The sequence below is a fragment of the Pelophylax lessonae genome, assembly GCF_965119305.1.
Source record: "Pelophylax lessonae genome assembly, chromosome: 9".
Lineage (NCBI taxonomy): Eukaryota > Metazoa > Chordata > Amphibia > Anura > Ranidae > Pelophylax > Pelophylax lessonae.
Genome location: NC_138776.1, coordinates 267744525 through 267766671, shown reverse-complemented (window position 1 = coordinate 267766671; position 22147 = coordinate 267744525). Strand labels below are relative to the sequence as shown.

At 46.1% G+C, this 22147-nt stretch overlaps 2 protein-coding genes across 2 annotated transcripts in view; one reads left to right on the top strand and one right to left on the bottom strand.

The window, feature by feature from the left end:
- LOC309562972 (uncharacterized protein) overlaps window positions 1–22147 on the bottom strand; it is a 581033-nt gene that overhangs the window by 56004 nt on the left and 502882 nt on the right. Inside the window, 1 exon segment of the mRNA XM_082267298.1 lies at window positions 4088–4667. Within this exon segment, the coding sequence (XP_082123424.1) occupies window positions 4088–4667 (580 nt within the window).
- LOC309562915 (uncharacterized protein) overlaps window positions 1–22147 on the top strand; it is a 523709-nt gene that overhangs the window by 307957 nt on the left and 193605 nt on the right. The gene's annotated exons all lie outside the window — the stretch shown is intronic.

Below are 22147 nucleotides of genomic sequence, written 5' to 3'. Positions count from 1 at the left end.
TCCCGCCTTTACCTGACATCACTTCCTGTCTTCCATAGAGACTTCCTGTCTGGGTAGAAGTGAGATCACCACCTTGTGGAGCTCAGAGGAACTGCAGCCCCAAGAAACGTCTCGTAGTGTGAACACATCTTTTGCAGTTTTATGTATGTATTGTACACCGATCAGCCATAACATTATGACCACTGACAGGTAAAGTGAATAACATTGATTATATCGTTACAATGGCATCAGAAATTCAGTGGGATATATTAGGGAGCAAGAGAACATGTTGTTCATGAAACGATGTGTTGAAAGCGGTAAAAATCTTCATCTCAGTTTGTTGTGTATGGGGCTGTGTAGCCGCAGACCAGTCAGGGTGTCCATGCTGACCTGTGTTCACAGCCAAACGAGTCTACAATGGGCACTTAAGCACCAGAACTAAACCACGAAACAATGGAAGAAGGTGGCCTGATCTGATGAATCCTGTTTTCTAATACATCATGTGGATGGCCAGGTCTGTGTTCGTCACTTATCTGGGGAAGAGATGGCAACAGGATGCATTATGGGAAAAAGAAAAGCTGGCGGAGGCAGTGTGATGCTTTGGGCAATGCTCTGCTAGTTGACCTTGGTTCATGCCATTTATGTGGATGTTACTTTGACACGTACCACCTCTAAACATACTTGGTGACCAAGTACACCTCTTCATGGAAAAGGTATTTCCATGATAGCAGTGGCCTCTTTAAGCAGGAAAATGCACCCTGCCACACGGCAAAAATGGTTCACGGATGGTTTGAGGTACAGAACAAGTTTTTAGGTAGGACAAACCCGTCATGTAAACCCCACCTTGCAACTTACAGGATTTAAAGGATCTTTCTAAAACTGAGCTCAAAATATTTCCTCCTCACCAAGACTTTACCATTAAGATCAACGGCACAACCATTGGTCCCTCCCCACATGCCAGGGTGCTGGACTCTGATCTCTACTTCAGCCCCCACATCCAATCACTGCCTAAATCTTGTTGTCTTATCCTCTGCAACGTTTCCAGAATTCGCCCCTTCCTGACTAACCTCACCACAAAACAACGTATTCTCTCCTTGGTTATTTACGCCTTGACTACTGCAACTCCCCCCTCACTGGTCTTCCCTTACACAGGCTATCCCCCATTTACTCTATTATGACTTCTGCTGCTAGAATAATGCACCTTATTACCCGTGTGGGATCTGCTGCCCTTCTCTGCCAATCCTTTCACTGGCTTCCCCTACCCCACCATATAAAACACTAACTGAAGGAATAATCTATCCTCCATTTTGTTCTTTCAACTCCATCTTTTTACTAAAACCCTAGACTCGGCTTAATTAAAAATCTATGTAAATGTCCTTGAAAGTTTCCAGGACGTTACGCTTTGTGGTCAAATTGACCCTTAGAGCGCGTCTATTTGAAGTAACTAATCACACCTTATCATAACCCTTAGAAAAAGTCTGATGTAATTCCAATTATAACTATGCCTTATTTTAATTAGCTCATATGTAAGTAAGTGACTTGAAGCACGTAATGGTAAACTGCTATTCTTGTATCAACTCTATGTATAATCTCCTGGAAAGGAACTTCCCCTTTTACTCTCTCTTTATAAAAAGTTCTTCATTGTTTTGATAAAGCCGAGCATTCTGTGACATCGAACCTGCCGTCTCTGTGTCTCATTGAGTGCTCCTAGATATCTGAAGGAACTTTGATGCCTAGGGCCATGCGAGTCTGAATTATTGCCAACACTGACCACAACATACAAGGCCAACCACAACATCGCCCCCAGCTACATCACCAACCACATCTGCAGATATCGTCCAAATCATCCTCTCCGCTCCTCCTGTTCTTAAGCCCCCTATGTAACCTCCTTCCATGTTCACCTCCATGACTTCTCGAGAGCATCTCCCATTCTCTGGAACTCCCTTCTCCAGTATGTCCAGTGAGCTCCTACCCTGTCCAACCTTTAGGCGATCCTCGAAAACTCACCTTTTCAGAGGAGCCTTGATCAAGAACTTGTTTCCCTGTGAACACTTAATGTTGGGAGTCCTGTTCATTAAGGAAATTGTGGACCAGCTATAACAGAGGTTAATGATTTTCAGTGTATCTCTATTGCATTGAGATTAATTCATTTTCTTCAGCTAGTAAAGGATAGCATGTATGTACGCATATTGATAGCACTCTATATGTCTTGTATTGGTTTTCCTTTGAATGTAAATAGTTTGTATACACAGCAATTTTGTTCAGAAAAAGTATATTATTATAGTAACGGGTTTGTTTCCTTAGGTTTACTGCAAGAGAGCCGAAAAAAAAACATGCAAAATATCTTGTGGCTGGAGGTTGTGATGGTGATGTGGTTTTGGTGATGTGGTTAGAGGTGGTGATGGTAATGTGGTTGGTGGTGGTGATGGCGATGTAGTTGGAGGTGGTGATGGTAATGTGGTTGGAGGTGGTGATGTGGTTGGAGGTGGTGATGTGGTGGTTGTGATGGTGATGTGGTTGGTAGTTGTGATGTGGTTGGTAGTTGTGATGTGGTTAGAGGTGGTGATGGTAATGTGTTTAGAGGTGGTGATGGTAATGGGGTTGGAGGTGGCGATGGTGATGTGGTTGGTGGTTGTGATGTGGTTGGAGGTGGTGATGTGGTTAGTGGTTGTGATGGTGATGTGGCTGGAGGTGGTGATGTGGTTGGAAGTAGTGATGGTAACGTGATTGAAGGTGGTGGTGGTGGTGGTGATGTGGTTGGTGGTTGTGATGGTGATGTGGTTGGAGGTAGTGATGGTGATGTGGCTGGAGGTGGTGATGTGGTTGGAGGTAGTGATGGTGATGTGGTTGGAGGTTGTGATGGTGATGTGGTTGGAGGTGGCGATGGTGCAGAGGAGGATTTACAGGTGGAATGATAGATGGGTCCATGAACTGATGAACTTTTATTAGCGTCTACTACAGACGTCCTGAGAGACAGAAGCGGCTGTTCTAACAAGTACAAGCTGGTAAAACAAAACTACTAAGACACAAGATTTAGATTAGATATATACGATATATTTTATTTCAGGTAATTATGAAATGTTCCATCATATCATGTCATATTTTCCACCTTTAGCCAACAGGTGTCCCTCTCCAAGCAAATGAAGCTGCCTGTGCAGGCTGATGACTACTACACAGAAGATGTCAGTCTTGTAATGTAGTCTGATCTCCCCTTCTCCCTCATCCATGTATAGAATCTCTCACACCATGATGTCTTTCATTGAAGCTTCTGCTGATGAGCCGGGGAGATCCGACTACACTGCTAGAGGGACTCAACCAGCAGTGATATTCCCTCCTCGTAGAGTAAGCCAGACAGAACTTCATAAAAATAATCTTACTAAAGCTTCAAAGTGTTTCTTCCATGGTAAAGATCAGAGGAACGCTCACCCCCGTGTTTTCTTCCCAGCTTGAGATTTCTGATGTACTGCAAAATATGATCCATATAGAAGACATTTCCCACACTCAGGACACGGGTACACCTCAAGGGTTGTGTGAGTTCTCTGATGTTTGGTAAGACAAGACTTCTATGAAAGACATTTCCCGCACTCAGGGCAGGAATACAGCTTCTCCCCTGTGTGAGACTATTGGTGTTAGACAGGTTCTGATTTTTGTAGATAAAAATTTCCCACACTTAGGGCCAAAATTTTCCCATGTGTAGCATATCGGATGTTCAGTAAGATTGGACTTTTATGAAGGGCATTTTCTACACTAAGAAGCTACGCATCTACTCACCTGTGTGAGACCTACAGTGTTTGTTAAACTCGTACTTGAGTGAAAAACTTTTCCCGCACTCAGGGCAGGAATACGGCTTCTCCCCCTGTGTGAGATCTTTGATGTTTAACAAGGTCTGATCTCTGTGGATAACATTTCCCGCACTCAGGGCAGGAATACGGCCTCTTCCTCGTGTGAGTTCTTTGATGTTTACCAAGGTCTGATTTCTGTGGAAAACCTTTTCCACACTCAGCGCAGGAATACGGCTTTTCACCCGTGTGAAGTCTCCGATGTATTTTAAGATGGGAATTCTGTGAAAAACGTTTCCCGCACTCAGGGCAGGAATATGCCTTCTCACCCGTGTGAGTTGTTCGATGTTGTATAAGACCTGATATTTGTGTAAAACATTTTCCGCACTCAGGACAGCAATATGGTTTTTCGCCTGTGTGAGTCCTCAGATGGTTATTAAGATGGGTCTTGATACTGAAACTTTTCCCACACTCAGGGCAAGAATACGGCTTCTCCCCTGTGTGAGATCTTTGATGTTTAACAAGGTCTGATTTTTCTGTAAAAAATTTCCCACACTCAGGGCAAGAATACGGCTTCTCACCCGTGTGAATTCTTTGATGTTTTACAAGGTCTGATTTTTCTGTAAAACATTTCCCACACTCAGGGCAAGAATATGGCTTCTCCCCTGTGTGAGATCTTTGATGTGCAACAAGAGAATTTTTCTGTGAAAAACATTTCCCGCACTCAGGGCAGGAATACGCCTTCTCACCCGTGTGAATTATTTGATGTTTTACAAGGTCTGATTTTTCTATAAAACCTTTCCCACACTCAGGGCAGGAATACGACTTCTCACCCGTGTGCATTCTTTGATGTTTTACAAGACTTGATTTTTCTGTAAAACATTTCCCACACTCACGGCAGGAATACGGCTTCTCCCCTGTGTGAATTCTTTGATGTTTTACAAGGTGTTGTTTTTGTCTAAAACAATTCCCACACTCAGGACACGTATATGGCTTTTCCCCCGTGTGAAAATTCAGATGTGAATTAAGATGGTGCTTCTGTGAAAAACATTTTCCACACTCAGGGCAGGGAAATGCCTTCTCACCCGTGTGGGTTCTTTGATGTTTTGCAAGGTTTGATTTTATCGCAAAACATTTTTCACACTCAGGACAGGGAAATGGCTTCTCCCCTGTGTGAGTTCTTTGATGTAAAACAAAGTCATATCTTCGTGGAAAACTCTTCCCGCACTCGGAGCAGACATGTTTCTTCTCACCCGTGTTCAATGTCTGATGTTCAGGAGGACAGGACTGCGATGACAAACATTTCCCGCTTTCATCCATGTGATCTCCTGTGAGGTCATCATCTTCGATTTCACAACCTGGAGATAAAGTGAGACGATCCTTTGAGGGTTTCTCCATGGCGTGTCCTGGAAAAATATAAAAACATCATCAATAGATCTGAGAGGGTTAGTTCACTTCCATCAAGATTCCATCTGGATCAGGTAGATATGAGTGAGCAGATGTTCTTGACTAGCTGGGACTCTTCCCCTCTTCAAAGGGGCTTTGGTCCTCCTCCCAGATCACTTCTACATTTACACAGCCTTGTCAGAAGAGCAGTGATGGGAAAATTGTATGATTTATAATAATAAAATCCAAGTGTCTCTGCGTTCAGATTCCCTGTGTCCGTGGGATTGCGCTACTGCGCATGTGCCCCACAGACAGCCGTTGGGAGTGCAGAGACTTTGCCCCGCCCCTACTTCAATCAGTTAAGGCAGGACTTCCCCAAAATGTGGGTGGCAACCCGCAGCCGCATCTGAGTGAATAATTGCAGTCACTGCTACCAGCCCATAACAACTGCCTTTTCACATTACGGTGGTGAATTCTGTCATGAATAATAAAAGCCATTTAAATGTTGTATTCAATGTACTTCATAATGCACATAAATATTAAAGACTTTACTTTTCATTCTGCACAATATTTATATATTCGAAACGAATAAATACAGCATTGCACTTCAGCATGTGATCAGCTCTGCAGTTCTGGGGATAATTTGCATAAACCACTCCCACCTACGAATCAGACAGTAGAAGTTATGTGGTCAGCAGCACACATAGGCACTGTGTAAACCATCGGGTTTACATAGCAGATAAGTAGAGAGAGAGAGTAGGAGGCGGCTCATTACTCTGTGAAGCTGACATTTTGTACTGTGTAATATTTATATAGATATATATATAGGAATATTGTCTGATTAGAGAACACAAACACAGCTCTTATCGGGGCACATTAAGGGGGGACTCTGACGGCAATATTAAAGGGGGACTCCAACCGTATTATTAAAGGGGGACTCTGACCGCTTTATTAAAGGGGGACTCCGACCGCCTTATTAAAGGGGGACTACAACCGCATTATTAAAGGGGGACTAAGACTAGGGGCACTTTAACCGGGGCTCATACAGGGGAACTCTGACCCGGACACATAAAGGGACACTGATGTAAGGGAGCACTCCGATGGGGACGCTGATGTAAGGGGGCACTCCGATGGGGACACTGATGTAAGGGGGCACTCCGATGGGGACACTGATGTAAGGGGGCACTCCGATGGGGACACTGATGTAAGGGAGCACTCCCGATGGGGACGCTGATGTAAGGGGGCACTCCGATGGGGACGCTGATGTAAGGGGGCACTCCGATGGGGACGCTGATGTAAGGGAGCACTCCGATGGGGACGCTGATGTAAGGAGGCACTCCGATGGGGACGCTGATGTAAGGAGGCACTCCGATGGGGACGCTGATGTAAGGAGGCACTCCGATGGGAACGCTGATGTAAGGAGGCACTCCGATGGGGACGCTGATGTAAGGAGGCACTCCGATGGGGACGCTGATGTAAGGAGGCACTCCGATGGGGACGCTGATGTAAGGGGGCACTCCGATGGGGACGCTGATGTAAGGAGGCACTCCGATGGGGACGCTGATGTAAGGGGGCACTCCGATGGGGACGCTGATGTAAGGAGGCACTCCGATGGGGACGCTGATGTAAGGGGGCACTCCGATGGGGACGCTGATGTAAGGAGGCACTCCGATGGGGACGCTGATGTAAGGGGGCACTCCGATGGGGACGCTGATGTAAGGAGGCACTCCGATGGGGACGCTGATGTAAGGAGGCACTCCGATGGGGACGCTGATGTAAGGAGGCACTCCGATGGGGACGCTGATGTAAGGGAGCACTCCGATGGGGACGCTGATGTAAGGGAGCACTCCGATGGGGACGCTGATGTAAGGGAGCACTCTGATGGGGACACTAGATTAGATTGCTAGAGCAACAGGGACGCAGTGCACAGTGCGTGACAGGTCAGACAAGGAGGCTGATGAGGGAGAGACTTAAAGATATTAAAAGGACATTGTATGAGGAAACTTATACTTGGAATTGCATGAGGAAACTTATACTTGGCAAACCCTTTGACTGTAATTATTGTGGTGAAGAACGCGAATAGAGCCATGATTAATTTTTAAAGGAAAAAAGCTGTTGCTGTCAGGAAAAGGATCATTTAAACAGAGGAAAAAGCCTGTCACACTCAGCAAAGCAAATCTGCGACTGTAGAAACGCTGTTAAAGGGACATTGCCTGACTGAAATCTACCACTGTAAGTGCATTACTGTAAAAAAAAAAAAAAAACACGTAGAACATAGACTCGCTATTAAAGAGGCATTTATAAGCAAACTGACTTTAGTAGCAAAGTACGCCTACAGAAAATCTGCTATGCGATTGCAAAACCTTACAAAAAAATGGAAAGTAAAGACACGTTTTGAACGGGACATTTGCAAATAGAAATACTGCAGACGCAAAACACGCCTGAATGAAATCTGCGACTGTAGGTGCATTACTGTAAAAAAAAAAAAAAAACAGAACAGACACGCTATTAAAGGGACATTTATAAGCAAACTGACTTAGTAGCAAAGTACGACTTACTGGAACAAGTCTGTTTTTACAAATGTTTGACCACATATGTTCTAGCTCCCGTTAATTTAACGGGCTTAATGTCTAGTATTTCATATTTCCTTATTATTGTTGGCTCACAATACCTAATCATGACTTCTAAACCTGGCTAAGGGGCCATACAGGACAAAGTTTGGTTACCTTAGCTGACTCATACTCATGCAGACCAGCTGAGACCACTGAGACTATCCGTTCTGAGGCATCCCCTTATACCTGGCTATTGGTAAGCTCTATTAAGAGCTCCCTAGTGGGGGATTTTGCTGGCTGGGGTGACTTTTTTGAAACACTATGAGGTGATGCTTCAGGCCTTCAGCCCTTTCTAGGGGCAAATATTTGGGCTATTAGATGCGCTAACGCACTTACGTGTCCATGTGGCTGAATTTCCTATAAACTCAGGATATCTGATACAGCCATTACATGTGTGATTTATCCAGGTTCCTGGACAACCTCACCAAGGTCCAGGTTCTATTATATACACTCCAATTTATCTTTTTATAGAGTGCATTGATATAACATCTTAGCTCAGAAGTCTGGTCTTGTCTGGTCAAACGTTGGGAGAAGTGGACGCCTTGGCCACCGTTTGGTGTCCTCCTACTCCTCTCTGTAGGGGCCCCTGTGTACGCACCCTGGATTTGCTCTCACCTACATCCCTATCTTCAAGGTTTATCAGAACCCACCCAATCAGTCCTGAGGAAGCAAGGGTATCTTGAGAAACACGTTGGCTCAAAGGAATGGAGGAACTGTGGACCTAACTACTGATATCCACGTCAATACTAATCCTACCTTTTATTGATCGGACTCCCACATGATCGGATCTAAACCTCCATGCTTTGGAAATGGGTATCTGTTGACCTACTGTCTAGTAAAGGGTGTTGCTATGATTTTATGTTGTTTAAGGAAATTTTGTAATAAAGATGGTTATTTTTTTTATATATTACCTGCCTCAAATCTTGTTTTTTTTTTTAGTAAGTAGGATTTAATTTTCTCATTCTTTTTCTATATATTTGGATGTTGGCAAGGTGAGGGTCCTGTCTTCTTGTGACTCATACCAAAGGAATGTCATTGTAAACTGACCATATGGACAAGCCAGTCCACTAATCTCCTTTCAGGAATGTGCCATTTTCCTTAGAAGGTCATTTTGCCCCATTGGAGGGTGGGTTGGCCATTCCTTACACATGTCCTATATCAGCACAGCCAAAACGTGAAAGATCTAAGTCGCACAACAGAGCTTGCAATCATGCATGCGTCTGATCACCTGTGCACCACACTGCGCAAGCAGGTGGGACTCCGTGGTGGAAACAGCATCTTTAGTGAAGTATTCTTGTTAGATTTTCTAATATCTGTATTAAACTTATTGGTAACCTGAGAAATATTTGTGTGATCTCTCTTTCCACATAACGAATACAACCCCAAAAAATGTAAAGTATCACATGACCGCGACAAAACAAGCAGAAACCAAAGAGGACTGGGAGGTCCATGCTCTTTGAACAACCACAAGCCTAGGTCATGTGATCTCTGATAAACAAGAGGTCCAAAGTTTAGGCTTAAAGACCCTTTGTCATAGAACGAGTGACCATAGGCCTAGGCTTCTGGTGATATGCAGAAGTGGAGGGAGTTTGCTGCAGTATTATCTCCTGGAAAGAGACGTTTTTTTAGTATTCCCCCCAATAATACTCCATCACTCACGTTCCTGGAGAGAAATTTAGAGTGCTGTAGCAACCACCAGCTGGAGACTGGATTAGAAAGCCACAATGAAGATATTTGCCAGCACACTACGGATCATCAAGTTGAGTCCAAGCAGTTTTTACTGAAGCACCATAAAGATAGTGCAACGTTTCGGAGCCACACAGGACCCCTTCGCCAGGCTTGTGATCGCCTGCCATGCCTGACGAACAGATCCTGCTTTGCTCTGAAACATCTTTATTGTGATGTGATCATCCTTCAGTAAAAACTGCTTGGACTCAACTTGATGACCTGCGGTGTGCTGGCAAATATCTGCAAATTAGTATTTCCCCTATCCCAATAAGACATTTAATAGATATTTATGGTAACATTTAGCTATAAGTCTACTGGAAGAAGAGGAACCAACCTAAGAAAGGTTCAATCTGTGTTCTCATATCTGTGCTACTGTAACTAGGAGTGACACACAACCTAATACTGCCAGCTGAACCCCAGGACGGGGATCGGTACAGGGAGGTGACAGTTATCATCCTATTATTGGCTGATATCACTCAGTTCTCACCCTACTCTGGACCAATCAGTGAGCAGTAACAGAGCAGAGATAAGAGAAGAATATATTATGGGTCACCTGTGCTGATCTCTGTAGGAGTGTCCTCCTCTATGAATGTCCTCGTCATTCCAGCCTCCTCCGTATATTGCTGATCATCCCTCACATACGTCTCTTCTACTTCACCCTCAACTTTCATCTTCACCAGATCTTCACCTCCAACATTCATGTTAATATTACCTTTATCCGAGACCAACAGAATGGCAGAAAATAACATCTGTAACATAGAAGTATTTATGATGTGAGATCACATAGAAAATATCATCTTGTAGAGTCCACACATTGTCTCCACATGTCAGAATGTTCAATCAATTTATGTTCCCGACCCTCAACTCCACCCACCTGATGATGGTGAGGGATGGTGTGATCTTCCTGTGTGGAATCCCCGGAATACAGAGGACGGGGACATCTCTCCGGTGGGTTTCTGGTATTAGGTGGCTCCATCATATTGTGCTTGAAGAGATCCCTGTGTCCTTCAGAAAGCTCCTCCACTAAACCATACTCCTCATCTTCCTCTTTATTCTCTTCTTTAACAATATTACAATCTCCAAGGTTTCCACTCTGAAGGCATAATCATAACACCTATTGTAACCAACAGGCTTGTATATGAACTATAATTATCAATGATTGTTACTCCTCTACCTGATCATTTTGAGAGATGGTGTGACCTTCCTGTGTGGAATTCTGGGAAAACAGAGGACGGAGACATCTATCTGGTGGGTTCCTGGTATTAGGTGGCTCCATCATATCCTTGAGTCCATCTGAAAACTCGTTTATCATTCCATACTCCTCATCCTCTTTTTTATACTCCTCTTTACCAACAATATTATCCTTGAGGTTTCCACTCTGAATATATAATAAAATGACATCAATGGTAACAATGCAGATAATGTACAGATCCTAATGATACTATCAGTGATTGTTCCTCATCTACCTGATCAGGTTTTGCATAGTTGTGATCTTCCTGTGTGGAATCCCTGGAATACAGAGGACGGGGACATCTCTCAGGTGGGTTCCTAGTATTAGGTGGCTCTATTGTGACATCCATGTGTACTTCTGAGAGCTCCTCCATCACACCATACTCCTCATCCTCCTCTTTATACTCTTCTTTAACAATAAAATTATTCTCCGTGAGGTTTCCACTCTGAATATATAATAAAACATTTATTGTGACAAACACACTTCTGTATAAAATATAACTATCAGTGATTGTTCCTCATCTACCTGATGATGGTGGGGGATGGTGTGACCTTCCTGTGTGGAATCCCGGGAATACAGAGGACGGGGACATCTCTCTGGTGGGTTTTTGTAGCTGGATGACTCCACCATGGTGTCCTGGTACAGATTTTTGCGTACTTTCTCCATCACCCCATCCTCATAATCCTCCTCTTTTATCTCTTCTTTAACCTCAACTTTAGAATCTCTCAGGTTTCCACTCTGAATATATAATAAAAATGACATCAATGGTAACAATGCAGATAATGTACAGATCCTAATGATACTATCAGTGATTGTTCCTCATCTACCTGATGATGGTGAGGGATGGTGTGACCTTCCTGTGTGGAATCCCGGGAATACAGAGGACGGGGACATCTCTCTGGTGGGTTCCCATTACTGGATCCATCTGTAGGAAACACACACACTGACTGAATACATTGTTGCTATGTGTTTATCAGATGATGGGGGATCTAGGTGGATCCTCCGTACTGCTCTCTCCTTTACAATAAAGTCTCCTCTTACCCGGTGATGTGAGGGGCGGCTGATTCTCCATCATGACGTCCTTGTAGAAATCCTTGTGTCCTTCTAAATACTCCCACTCCTCCATGGAGAAATAGACAGTGACATCCTGACACCTTATAGGAACCTGACACACACAATGATACAGTCACCATCCAGACACATCCCTTGTCTGTTACTGGATAATGTCCCAGAATTCCCAGCACCGCTCACCTCTCCTGTCAGCAGCTCTATCATCTTCTTGGTGACTTCTAGAATCTTCTGCATGTTGTGTCTCTCAGGTTTTAGGGAGTCACATGGAGGCACTGTGATGGTCATATGATCACCTGACTTCAGAAGAGGAAATCTCTATATTGGAGAACCAATAGGAATATCATGTTAGAATCCCAGAATCCTCCTCACCTCTCCGGTCAGGTCTGTGTTTCATTATTAGAGAAAAGAGTGATGTCAGGTGACCTCCCAGAATCCTCCTCACCTCTCCAGTCAGCAGGTAGATTATCTCCAGGGTGAAGTTTAATATCCCCTCGGTCATGCGACTCTGGTCCTCCTCCATTCTTATTGGTCATGTGATCTATGAAGGCTTCCCTATAGACCAAAAACAGAAAATTACCTGGACTGTACTGGTTGTACAATATTAGGATGGGGGTGTATGGGGGATTATATGGCCAGGAAAAAGGCAGAGGTTGGCAACACGAGACAAGGCAGATAAGCGAGAGGTAAGCGGAGTCTTAGAGGCAGGCCAATGTCAGGGCAGGTAGAGATCAAGCGTGGTCAGGATAAGCTGGGTCACTCACAGGAACGGCTGAAGATAAGACAGCAACCTCCTAGAGAAGCTGCTGCATTTATATAGGCCATTTGGAATTAGTGTCAGTAGCGAATGCATGCACACCTGCCTATATAAGCGCACCTGTCCACCCCTCTCTGCCAATCTCTCCACTGGCCTCCATTAAGTGTCCTCCCCCCTGCTCTGCTGATTCCTCCACTGGCCTCGATTCAGTGTCCTCCACCCCCTGTCTGCCAATCCCTCCACCCCTCTCTGCCCATCACTCGATTGGCTTTCATTCATTGTCCTCCTCCTCTCTCTGCCAATCCCTCCACTGGCTTCCATTCAGTGTCCTCCTCCTCTCTCTGCCAATCCCTCCACTGGCCTCCATCCCTCTATGCCAATTTCTCCACTGGTCTCCATTCAGTGTCCTCCTCACCTCTCTGCCAATCCCTCCACTCGCTTCCATTCAGTGTCCTCCACCCCTCTCTGGCAATACCTCCACTTGCTTCAATTCAGTGTCCTCCACCCCCACCCCTCTCTGCTAATTCCTCCACTGGCTTCCATTTAGTGTCCTTCGCCCTTCTCTGCTAAACCATCCATTGGCTTCCACTCTCCTAATAAATCAAATTCAAATTACTAACAACATACAAAGCCATCCATAGATCTGCCCTGAGCTACATCACCAACTTCATCTCAATATATCACCCAAACCGTACTCTGAGCTCCTGCAAAGCCCTCCTGATCTCGCTCTCATCTCCTCCTCCATGTGCACCTCTGGAACTTCTCCAGAGCCTTACCAGTCATCTAGAACTCCCAACCCTGATCCATGTAAATAGAAAATGATTACCTCTTCCAGCAATGTCTCCTAATTCCTAACAACTCACCTCTCACTCGGTAAATCCTATTTATACCTGACATCACTTCCCGCCTTTACCTGACATCACTTCCTGTCTTCCATAGAGACTTCCTGTCTTGGTAGAAGTGAGATCACCACCTTGTGGAGCTCCGAGGAACTGCAGCCCCGAGAAACGTCTCGTAGTGTGAACACATCTTTTGCTGTTTTATGTATGTATTGTACACCAATCAGCCATAACATTATGACCACTGACAGGTGAATAACAATGGCATCGGAAAGTCAGTGGGATATATTAGGCAGCAAGAGAACATGTTGTTCATGAAACGATGTGTTGAAAGCGGTAAAAATTGTTACGCTCAGCGCTCCGGGCCCCCTGCTGGCCTCGAAGCGCTCACAGCGCACCGGGACTCTTAGATCTAAAGGACCAGTGCACAGGTGATTGGTACCTGGCCCAGACTGGTTATTAAGGGTTAAGTTTTGTGAAAGGCAGTGCTGACTTAATTAGGCTTCACCTGTGCACTGCTCATTAATACCTTCTCCTCACACAGCTTCCTGCCGGATCTTTGTGCCTTGTGCCTCTGTGAAAGCGTTCCCTTCTGTGTTTGTTTGCTTTGCCTGTTGCCGAATCCTTGCTACCGACATCTCGCCTTTGAACCTCTGCCGCCTGCCCTGACCTCTGCTACGTCCGACTACGCTCTTGCCTACTCCCTGTGTACCACGCCATATCAGCTGCCAGAGAGATCCAGTTGTTACTAGGGGACACGACCTGGTAGTTACCGCCGCAGCAAATCCATCCCGCCTTGCGGCGGGCTCTGGTGAAGACCAGTAACTGCTTAGAACCGGTCCTCTAGTACAACCCGCGCCATCGTCTCTCTGGTCCAGAGGATCCACTACCAGTCCTGCCGGTTTGTGACAGTAAGATCCGGCCATGGATCCCGCTGATGTTCCGTTGCCAAGCCTAGCGGACCTCACCACCGTTGTGGCCCAGCAAGGTCAACAGTTGGCTCAGCTGACCGCTATGTTTCAGCAGTTCCTGCCAACTCAGCAACAGCCAGCTCCTCCGTCAGCATCTGCTGCACCTCCCACACAAGCAGTTGCCACCAGGTCCAGAATCCGCTTGTCTCTGCCGGACAAGTACGACGGAGATCCTAAATTATGCCGAGGGTTCCTGTCTCAGTGCTCTCTTCACCTCGAGCTACTGTCTGACCAGTTTCCGTCTGAGCGAGCCAAGGTAGCCTTCATCCTCAGTCTGCTTTCCGGGAGGGCCCTGGCCTGGGCTACACCATTTTGGGACCGCGCTGATTCAGTCACCGCATCTGTCCAGAATTTTTGTCAGGAGTTTTGTAACGTATTCGAGGAACCTGCCCGAGTTACCTCCGCAGAGACTGCCTTGCTAAACTTGTCCCAAGGAACTTCTACCGTGGGTGATTATGCCATCCAGTTCCGTACCATTGCCTCCGAGCTGAACTGGAACAATGAAGCTCTTTGTGCCACTTTTAAGAAGGGACTCAATAGTGACAATAAGGACGTCCTTGCTGCACGTGACCTGCCTACTACACTGAGTAACCTCATCTTGCTGGCCACCAGGATCGATAAACGTTTCTCCGAGAGAGACAAGAGGAACTCCATCTTGAAAAGGAAAGAGCTCGTCCTAAACGCTACCCTCGTCTGGCCCCTGTGTTCCAGCGTCCACCTCAACCTGTCTCTGGGTCTTCCATTGTGGAGGCCATGCAGGTGGACCGGTCTCGCCTGACCCCGCAAGAACGAAGCCGTCGTAGAGACAAGAACCTGTGTTTATACTGCGCTAGTACCGAGCACTTCCTTAAGGATTGTCCTCTTCGTCCCCAACGTTCGGGAAACGCTCGCACCTAGTGAATGTGGGAGAGGCATTACTAGGTGTGTATTCTTCCTCTCCACGTCTCATCATACCCGTGCAGTTGTTCCTGTCGTCCAAGTCTTTTTTTTCTGCTGCAGCCTTCTTGGACTCCGGCTCAGCCGGCAACTTCATTCACGCCTCCTTGGTCGACAAGTACCGAATTCCTATAATTCGTCTTCCCAAGCCGATCCTCATTTCTACGGTCAACGGGGAGAGACTCTCTGCTACGGTACAATACCGCACCCAGCCTCTGCGGATGGACATTGGGGTGTTTCACACAGAGACTCTGGAATTTTTTGTTCTTCCCTTTTGCTCTTCCGAACTCCTGCTGGGTCTACCGTGGTTGCAACGCCATTGTCCTGTCCTGAATTGGTCCACCGGTGAGATTTTGCGTTGGGGTTCCTCCTGCTCTGACCGGTGTCTCAAGCCTGCTCCTATCAAACGGGACCCACTAATTCCTCCGCCACCAGGTCTCCCTAAGACTTACCACCGTTTTGCGGATGTCTTCTGTAAAAAGCAAGCTGAGACTCTTCCTCCTCACAGGCCTTATGATTGTCCTATTGACCTATTACCTGGCTCTACTCCACCTCGAGGCAGAATTTATCCTCTCTCACCTCCAGAGACTCAGGCCATGTCAGACTATGTACGTGAGAACTTACAGAGAGGGTTTATTAGGAAGTCTTCTTCCCCTGCTGGAACCTGTTTTTTCTTTGTGTCTAAAAAGGATGGTTCGCTCCGCCCCTGCATTGACTATAGAGGACTCAATAAAATTACCATTAAAAACCGTTACCCACTGCCTCTAATCTCTGAGTTGTTTGACCGTCTCCGAGGAGCCAAGATTTTCACCAAGCTGGATCTCCGCGGGGCCTACAACCTGATCCGCATTCAAAAGGGAGACGAGTGGAAGACTGCTTTTAACACCAGGGACGGTCATTTTGAATACTTAGTGATGCCCTTTGGGCTCTGTAACGCCCCTGCAGTCTTCCAGGAGTTCGTGAACGACATCTTCCGGGACCTTCTTTACACTTGTGTAGTAGTATACCTGGATGACATCCTTATTTTTTCCTCTAATTTGGAGCAACACCGAGTCCATGTCCAACAAGTTCTCACCCGTCTCAGGAGTAATCGCCTCTATGCCAAGATTGAGAAGTGTCTGTTTGAGCGTTCCTCCTTGCCCTTCCTGGGATATATCATCTCTGCCCAAGGACTTCAAATGGATCCTGCCAAGCTCTCAGTGGTTCTGGACTGGCCACGCCCCTCTGGCCTCCGAGCCATACAGAGGTTCCTGGGTTTCGCCAACTACTACAGACAATTTATTCCTCATTATTCCACCCTGGTGGCCCCCATCGTGGCCTTGACTAGAAAAGGTGCAAATCCCAAAACCTGGCCTCCTTACGCTGAAGAGGCCTTCCAGTCCCTGAAAGCCGCCTTTGCTTCTGCACCTGTTCTGTCCCGGCCAGATTCATCCAAGCCATTCTATCTGGAAGTGGATGCATCCTCAGTGGGAGCCGGAGCTGTGCTAACTCAGAAGTCATCCAGAGGCAAGACCATAACTTGTGGCTTCTTCTCTAAAACCTTTTCCTCCGCCGAGAAGAATTACTCTATTGGGGACAGAGAACTGCTGGCAATTAAATTAGCCTTGGAGGAATGGAGACATCTTCTCGAGGGTGCTCCTCACCCTGTGATCATCTTTACGGACCACAAGAACCTAGCCTACCTCCAGTCAGCTCAAAGACTAAATCCCCGCCAAGCCCGTTGGTCCATCTTCTTCGCCCGCTTCAATTTCCAGATTCATTTCTGCCCAGCTGCTAAGAACATCAGGGCGGATGCCCTTTCTCGCTCTTCAGATGTGGTGGGTGACATACCCACTCCTCAACACATTATCCCTCCAGAATGTCTCATCTCGGTTGCTCCTGTGGACCTGCGTCTTCTTCCTCCCGGCAAGACCTACGTTCCTCCTCGTCAGCGGTTACAGATTCTCAAGTGGGGCCACGCTTCCCTTTTTGCCGGTCATCCTGGAATTAAAAAATCTCTTCAATTAATTTCCCAAAGATATTGGTGGCCCACTCTGGAGAGAGACGTCACAGAATTCGTCCAATCCTGTGTGATCTGCGCTCGTGACAAAACTCCTCGTCAGAAACCTGCGGGTCTTCTTCTGCCTCTTCCTGTTCCTGAGACCCCTTGGTCGCACATCGCCATGGACTTTATCACTGATCTTCCCTCCTCCCATGGTAAGACGGTCATCTGGGTCGTGGTGGACCGATTTTCTAAGATGGCTCACTTTGTGTCCCTGCCTGGTCTCCCGTCCGCGCCTCAGTTGGCCAAACAGTTTTTTCTACACATCTTCCGCCTCCACGGCCTTCCCAGACACATCGTCTCGGACCGTGGGGTGCAGTTTGTTTCCAGATTTTGGAGGGCTCTCTGTGGTCAGCTCGGAGTCAAGTTGGACTTTTCTTCCTCGTATCACCCTCAGTCCAATGGCCAAGTGGAACGGGTGAACCAGATTCTGGGAGATTATCTACGCCATTTTGTGTCCTCCCGTCAAGATGATTGGTCGGATTTACTCCCTTGTGCAGAGTTTTCTTACAATTTCAAGCAATCTTCTGCCTCCAATAAATCCCCATTTTTTGTGGTCTATGGTCGTCATCCTCTGCCACCTCTGCCTCGGACCTCTGCTCCCTCTTCTGTACCAGCTGTAGAGGACCTCCTTCAGGACTTCTCTTCTATTTGGCGAGAGACCCACTCAGCCCTCCTCAAGGCCTCGGCCCGTATGAAGTTCCAGGCCGATAAAAGTCGCAGAGCTCCTCCGGAATTCAGTCCCGGTGACAAAGTGTGGCTCTCCTCGAAATTCATCAGATTTAAGGTCCCAAGTTACAAGTTGGGCCCTCGTTACTTGGGTCCCTTTAAAATCAAGAGCCGCATTAACCAGGTGTCCTACCAGCTCCATCTTCCACCCTCTCTCCGAATCCATAACTCTTTCCATGTCTCCCTTCTCAAACCTGCTATCTTTAACCGCTTCTCTCCTAAACTTCTTTCTCCCACCCCTGTCGCTGGTACCTCTGATATTTTTTCGGTCAAAGAAGTCCTAGCGACCAAAGTCATCCGGGGGAAAAGATTTTTTTTGGTCGATTGGGAGGGCTGCGGCCCTGAGGAGAGATCTTGGGAGCCGGAGGAGAACATCCTGGAACGCAGCCTCATCCGCAAGTTCTTGGGTTCCAAAAAGAGGGGGAGACCAAAGGGGGGGGGTACTGTTACGCTCAGCGCTCCGGGCCCCCTGCTGGCCTCGAAGCGCTCACAGCGCACCGGGACTCTTAGATCTAAAGGACCAGTGCACAGGTGATTGGTACCTGGCCCAGACTGGTTATTAAGGGTTAAGGTTTGTGAAAGGCAGTGCTGACTTAATTAGGCTTCACCTGTGCACTGCTCATTAATACCTTCTCCTCACACAGCTTCCTGCCGGATCTTTGTGCCTCTGTGAAAGCGTTCCCTTCTGTGTTTGTTTGCTTTGCCTGTTGCCGAATCCTTGCTACCGACATCTCGCCTTTGAACCTCTGCCGCCTGCCCTGACCTCTGCTACGTCCGACTACGCTCTTGCCTACTCCCTGTGTACCACGCCATATCAGCTGCCAGAGAGATCCAGTTGTTACTAGGGGACACGACCTGGTAGTTACCGCCGCAGCAAATCCATCCCGCCTTGCGGCGGGCTCTGGTGAAGACCAGTAACTGCTTAGAACCGGTCCTCTAGTACAACCCGCGCCATCGTCTCTCTGGTCCAGAGGATCCACTACCAGTCCTGCCGGTTCGTGACAAAAATCTTCATCTCATTTTGTTGTGTATGGGGCTTTGTAGCCGCAGACTAGATATGTCCCGAACTATTAGCCGACGAACAGTTCCTGGCGAACATCGCTTGTTCGCGTCCGCCGCTGCGGGCGAACATATGCGATGTTCGGTCCGCCCCCTATACTTCATCATTGAGGAAAACTTTGACCCTGTACCTCACAGTCAGCAGACACATTCCAGCCAATCAGCATACCCTCCCTCCCACACCCTCCCACCTCCTATAAAAAAGCAAGGGCAGCATCCATCTTAGATTATTCTGAAGCAGTGTGTTAGTGAGAACAGGGAGAGTGCTGCTGCTAATAGGGACAGTTGTTAGATAGTGTTCTCGGTCCACTCCTGCTGTAAGGACAGCATCCTGACAGCACCCCAAAAAGCCCTTTTTAGGGCTGGTATTTCAGTCAATTTTTTTTATATATATATATCTATTGTGCAGTTGCCTGCCCGCCGTGTGTGAGAGGCCACAGACCCACCACAGACTGTACTGTGTGCACACCACACTCATATCGGGTGGCACAGGGTGCTGGGTGTAATCTTAGACTCTGATCTCTGCTTCAGCCCCCACATCCAATCACTGCCTAAATCTTGTTGTCTTACCCTCCGCAACATTTCCAGAATTCGCCCCTTCCTGACTAACCTCACCACAAAACAACGTATTCCCTCCTTGGTTATTTACCGCCTTGACTACTGCAACTCCCTCCTCACTGGTCTTCCTTTACACAGGCTATCCCCCATTTACTCTATTATGAATGCTCCTACTAGACTAACACACCTTATTAACCGATCTGTGACTGCTGCCCTTCTCTGCCAATCCTTTCACTGGCTTCTCCTACCCCACCATATAAAATTTAAAATACTAACTGAAGGAATAATCTATCCTCCATTTTGTTCTTTCAACTCCATCTTATTACTAAAACCCTAGACTCATCTTAATTAAAAAGCCTACCTAAGTAAATGTCCTTGAAAGTTTCCAGGACGTTACGCTTTGTGGTCAAACTGACCCTTAGAGCGCATCTGTTTGAAGTAACTAATTATACCGTATCATAACCCTTAGAACAAGTCTGATGTAATGCCAATTATAACTATGCCTTATTTTAATTAGCTCATATGTAAGTACGTGACTTGAAGCACGTAATGGTAAACTGCTATTCTTGTATTAACTCTATGTATAATCTCCTGGAAAGGGACTTCCCCTTTTACTCTCTCTTTATAAAAAGTTCTTCATTGTTTTGATAAAGCCGAGCATTCTGTGACATCGAACCTGCCGTCTCTGTGTCTCATTGAGTGCTCCTAGATATCTGAAGGAACTTTGATGCCTAGGGCCATGCGAGTCTGAATTATTGCCAACACTAACCACAACAAACAAGGCCAACCACAACATCGCCCCCAGCTACATCACCAACCACATCTGCAGATATCGTCCAAATCATCCTCATCCTCTCCGCTCCTCCTGTTCTCAAGCCCCCTATGTAACCTCCTTCCATGTTCACCTCCATGACTTCTCCAGAGCCTCTCCCAATCTCTTGAACTCCCTTCCCCAGTATGTCAAGTGAGCTCCTACCCTGTCCAACCTTTAGGCGATCCTTGAAAACTCACCTTTTCAGAGAAGCCTTGATAAAGAACTTGTTTCCGTGATCACTTAATGCTGGGAGTCCTGTTCATTAAGGAAATTGTGGACCAGCTATAACAGAGGTTAATGACTTTTAGTGTATCTCATTTGCATTGAGATTAATTCATTTTCTTCAGCTTGTAAAGGATAGAAAGCATTTGCATGTGTGTATGTACGCATATTGATAGTACTCTATATGTCTTGTATTGATTTTCCTTTGAAAGTAAATAGTTTGTATACACAGCAATTTTGTTCAGAAAAAGTATATTATTATAGTAACGGGTTTGTTTTCTTAGGTTTACTGCAAGAGAGCCAAAAAAAGAACATGCAAAATATCTTGTGGCTGGCTGGAGGTTGTGATGGTGATGTGGTTTTGGTAATGTGGTTGGTGGTGGTGATGGCGATGTGGTTAGAGGTGGTGATGGTAATGTGGTTGGAGGTGGTGATTAGAAAAAAGTTGAAAAGTTCGGTTTGACCAGAACACCCGAACTTCCCGAAAGTTCGGGTCCGGATTCCAGAACCCCATTGAAATCAATGGGACCCGAACTTCGATAATCAAAAAACACCATTTTGAAGCCCTAAAACCTAATTAATGCCCCTAAAAAGTTCCTAGGGTTCTGGGTCATGACCCAGGGACTAATCACACAAAAAAAAGTTCTTAAAAATTGTTGTTTTTGATAGAGAGACAATTATTGAAAAAATTATTGGAAAAAAAATGAGATTTCTTTGGATTTAGTGATTGGGGGGTCTAAAAGGTGTACCTGTGAAGTTTCAGCTCTGTAGCATGTCCAGAACCAGAAAAAAAGATAGTTTGTCTTAGAATTGCAGTAGAGCAGGGATGGGGCCCCGCTCCTTTAACACCTGGCCGTTTTTGTTTCAGGCGTTTATTGGGCATTTTTGTGGATGTCTTTGGAGGCAGGCATGACATCTGAACTTCTGTATAGGGGTATATATATACACACACACACATATACTATATGTATATATACACATACACACATATAGGTGTGAAAGTAGCGGAACCCTATCCCTGCGCTAATGAAATTATTTGCAGGGATAGGGTTCCGCTCCTATCACACCTATATGTGTGTATGTGTATATATACACATATATGTCTGGGTGTATATATACCCATATACAGAAGTTCAGATGTTATGCCTGCCTCCAGAGACGCCCAAAAAATGCCCAATAAACGCCTGCAACAACACACCTGGGTGTTTTTTTTTGCAGGCCTTTATTGTGCATTTTTTGGGCGTCTTTGGAGGCAGGCATGACATCTGAACTTCTGTATAGAGGTATATATACACACACACATATATATGTATATATACACATACACACATATAGGTGTGAAAGTAGCAGAACCCTATCCCTGCGCTAATGAAATTATTTGCAGGGATAGGGTTCCGCTCCTATCACACCTATATGTGTGTATGTGTATATATACATA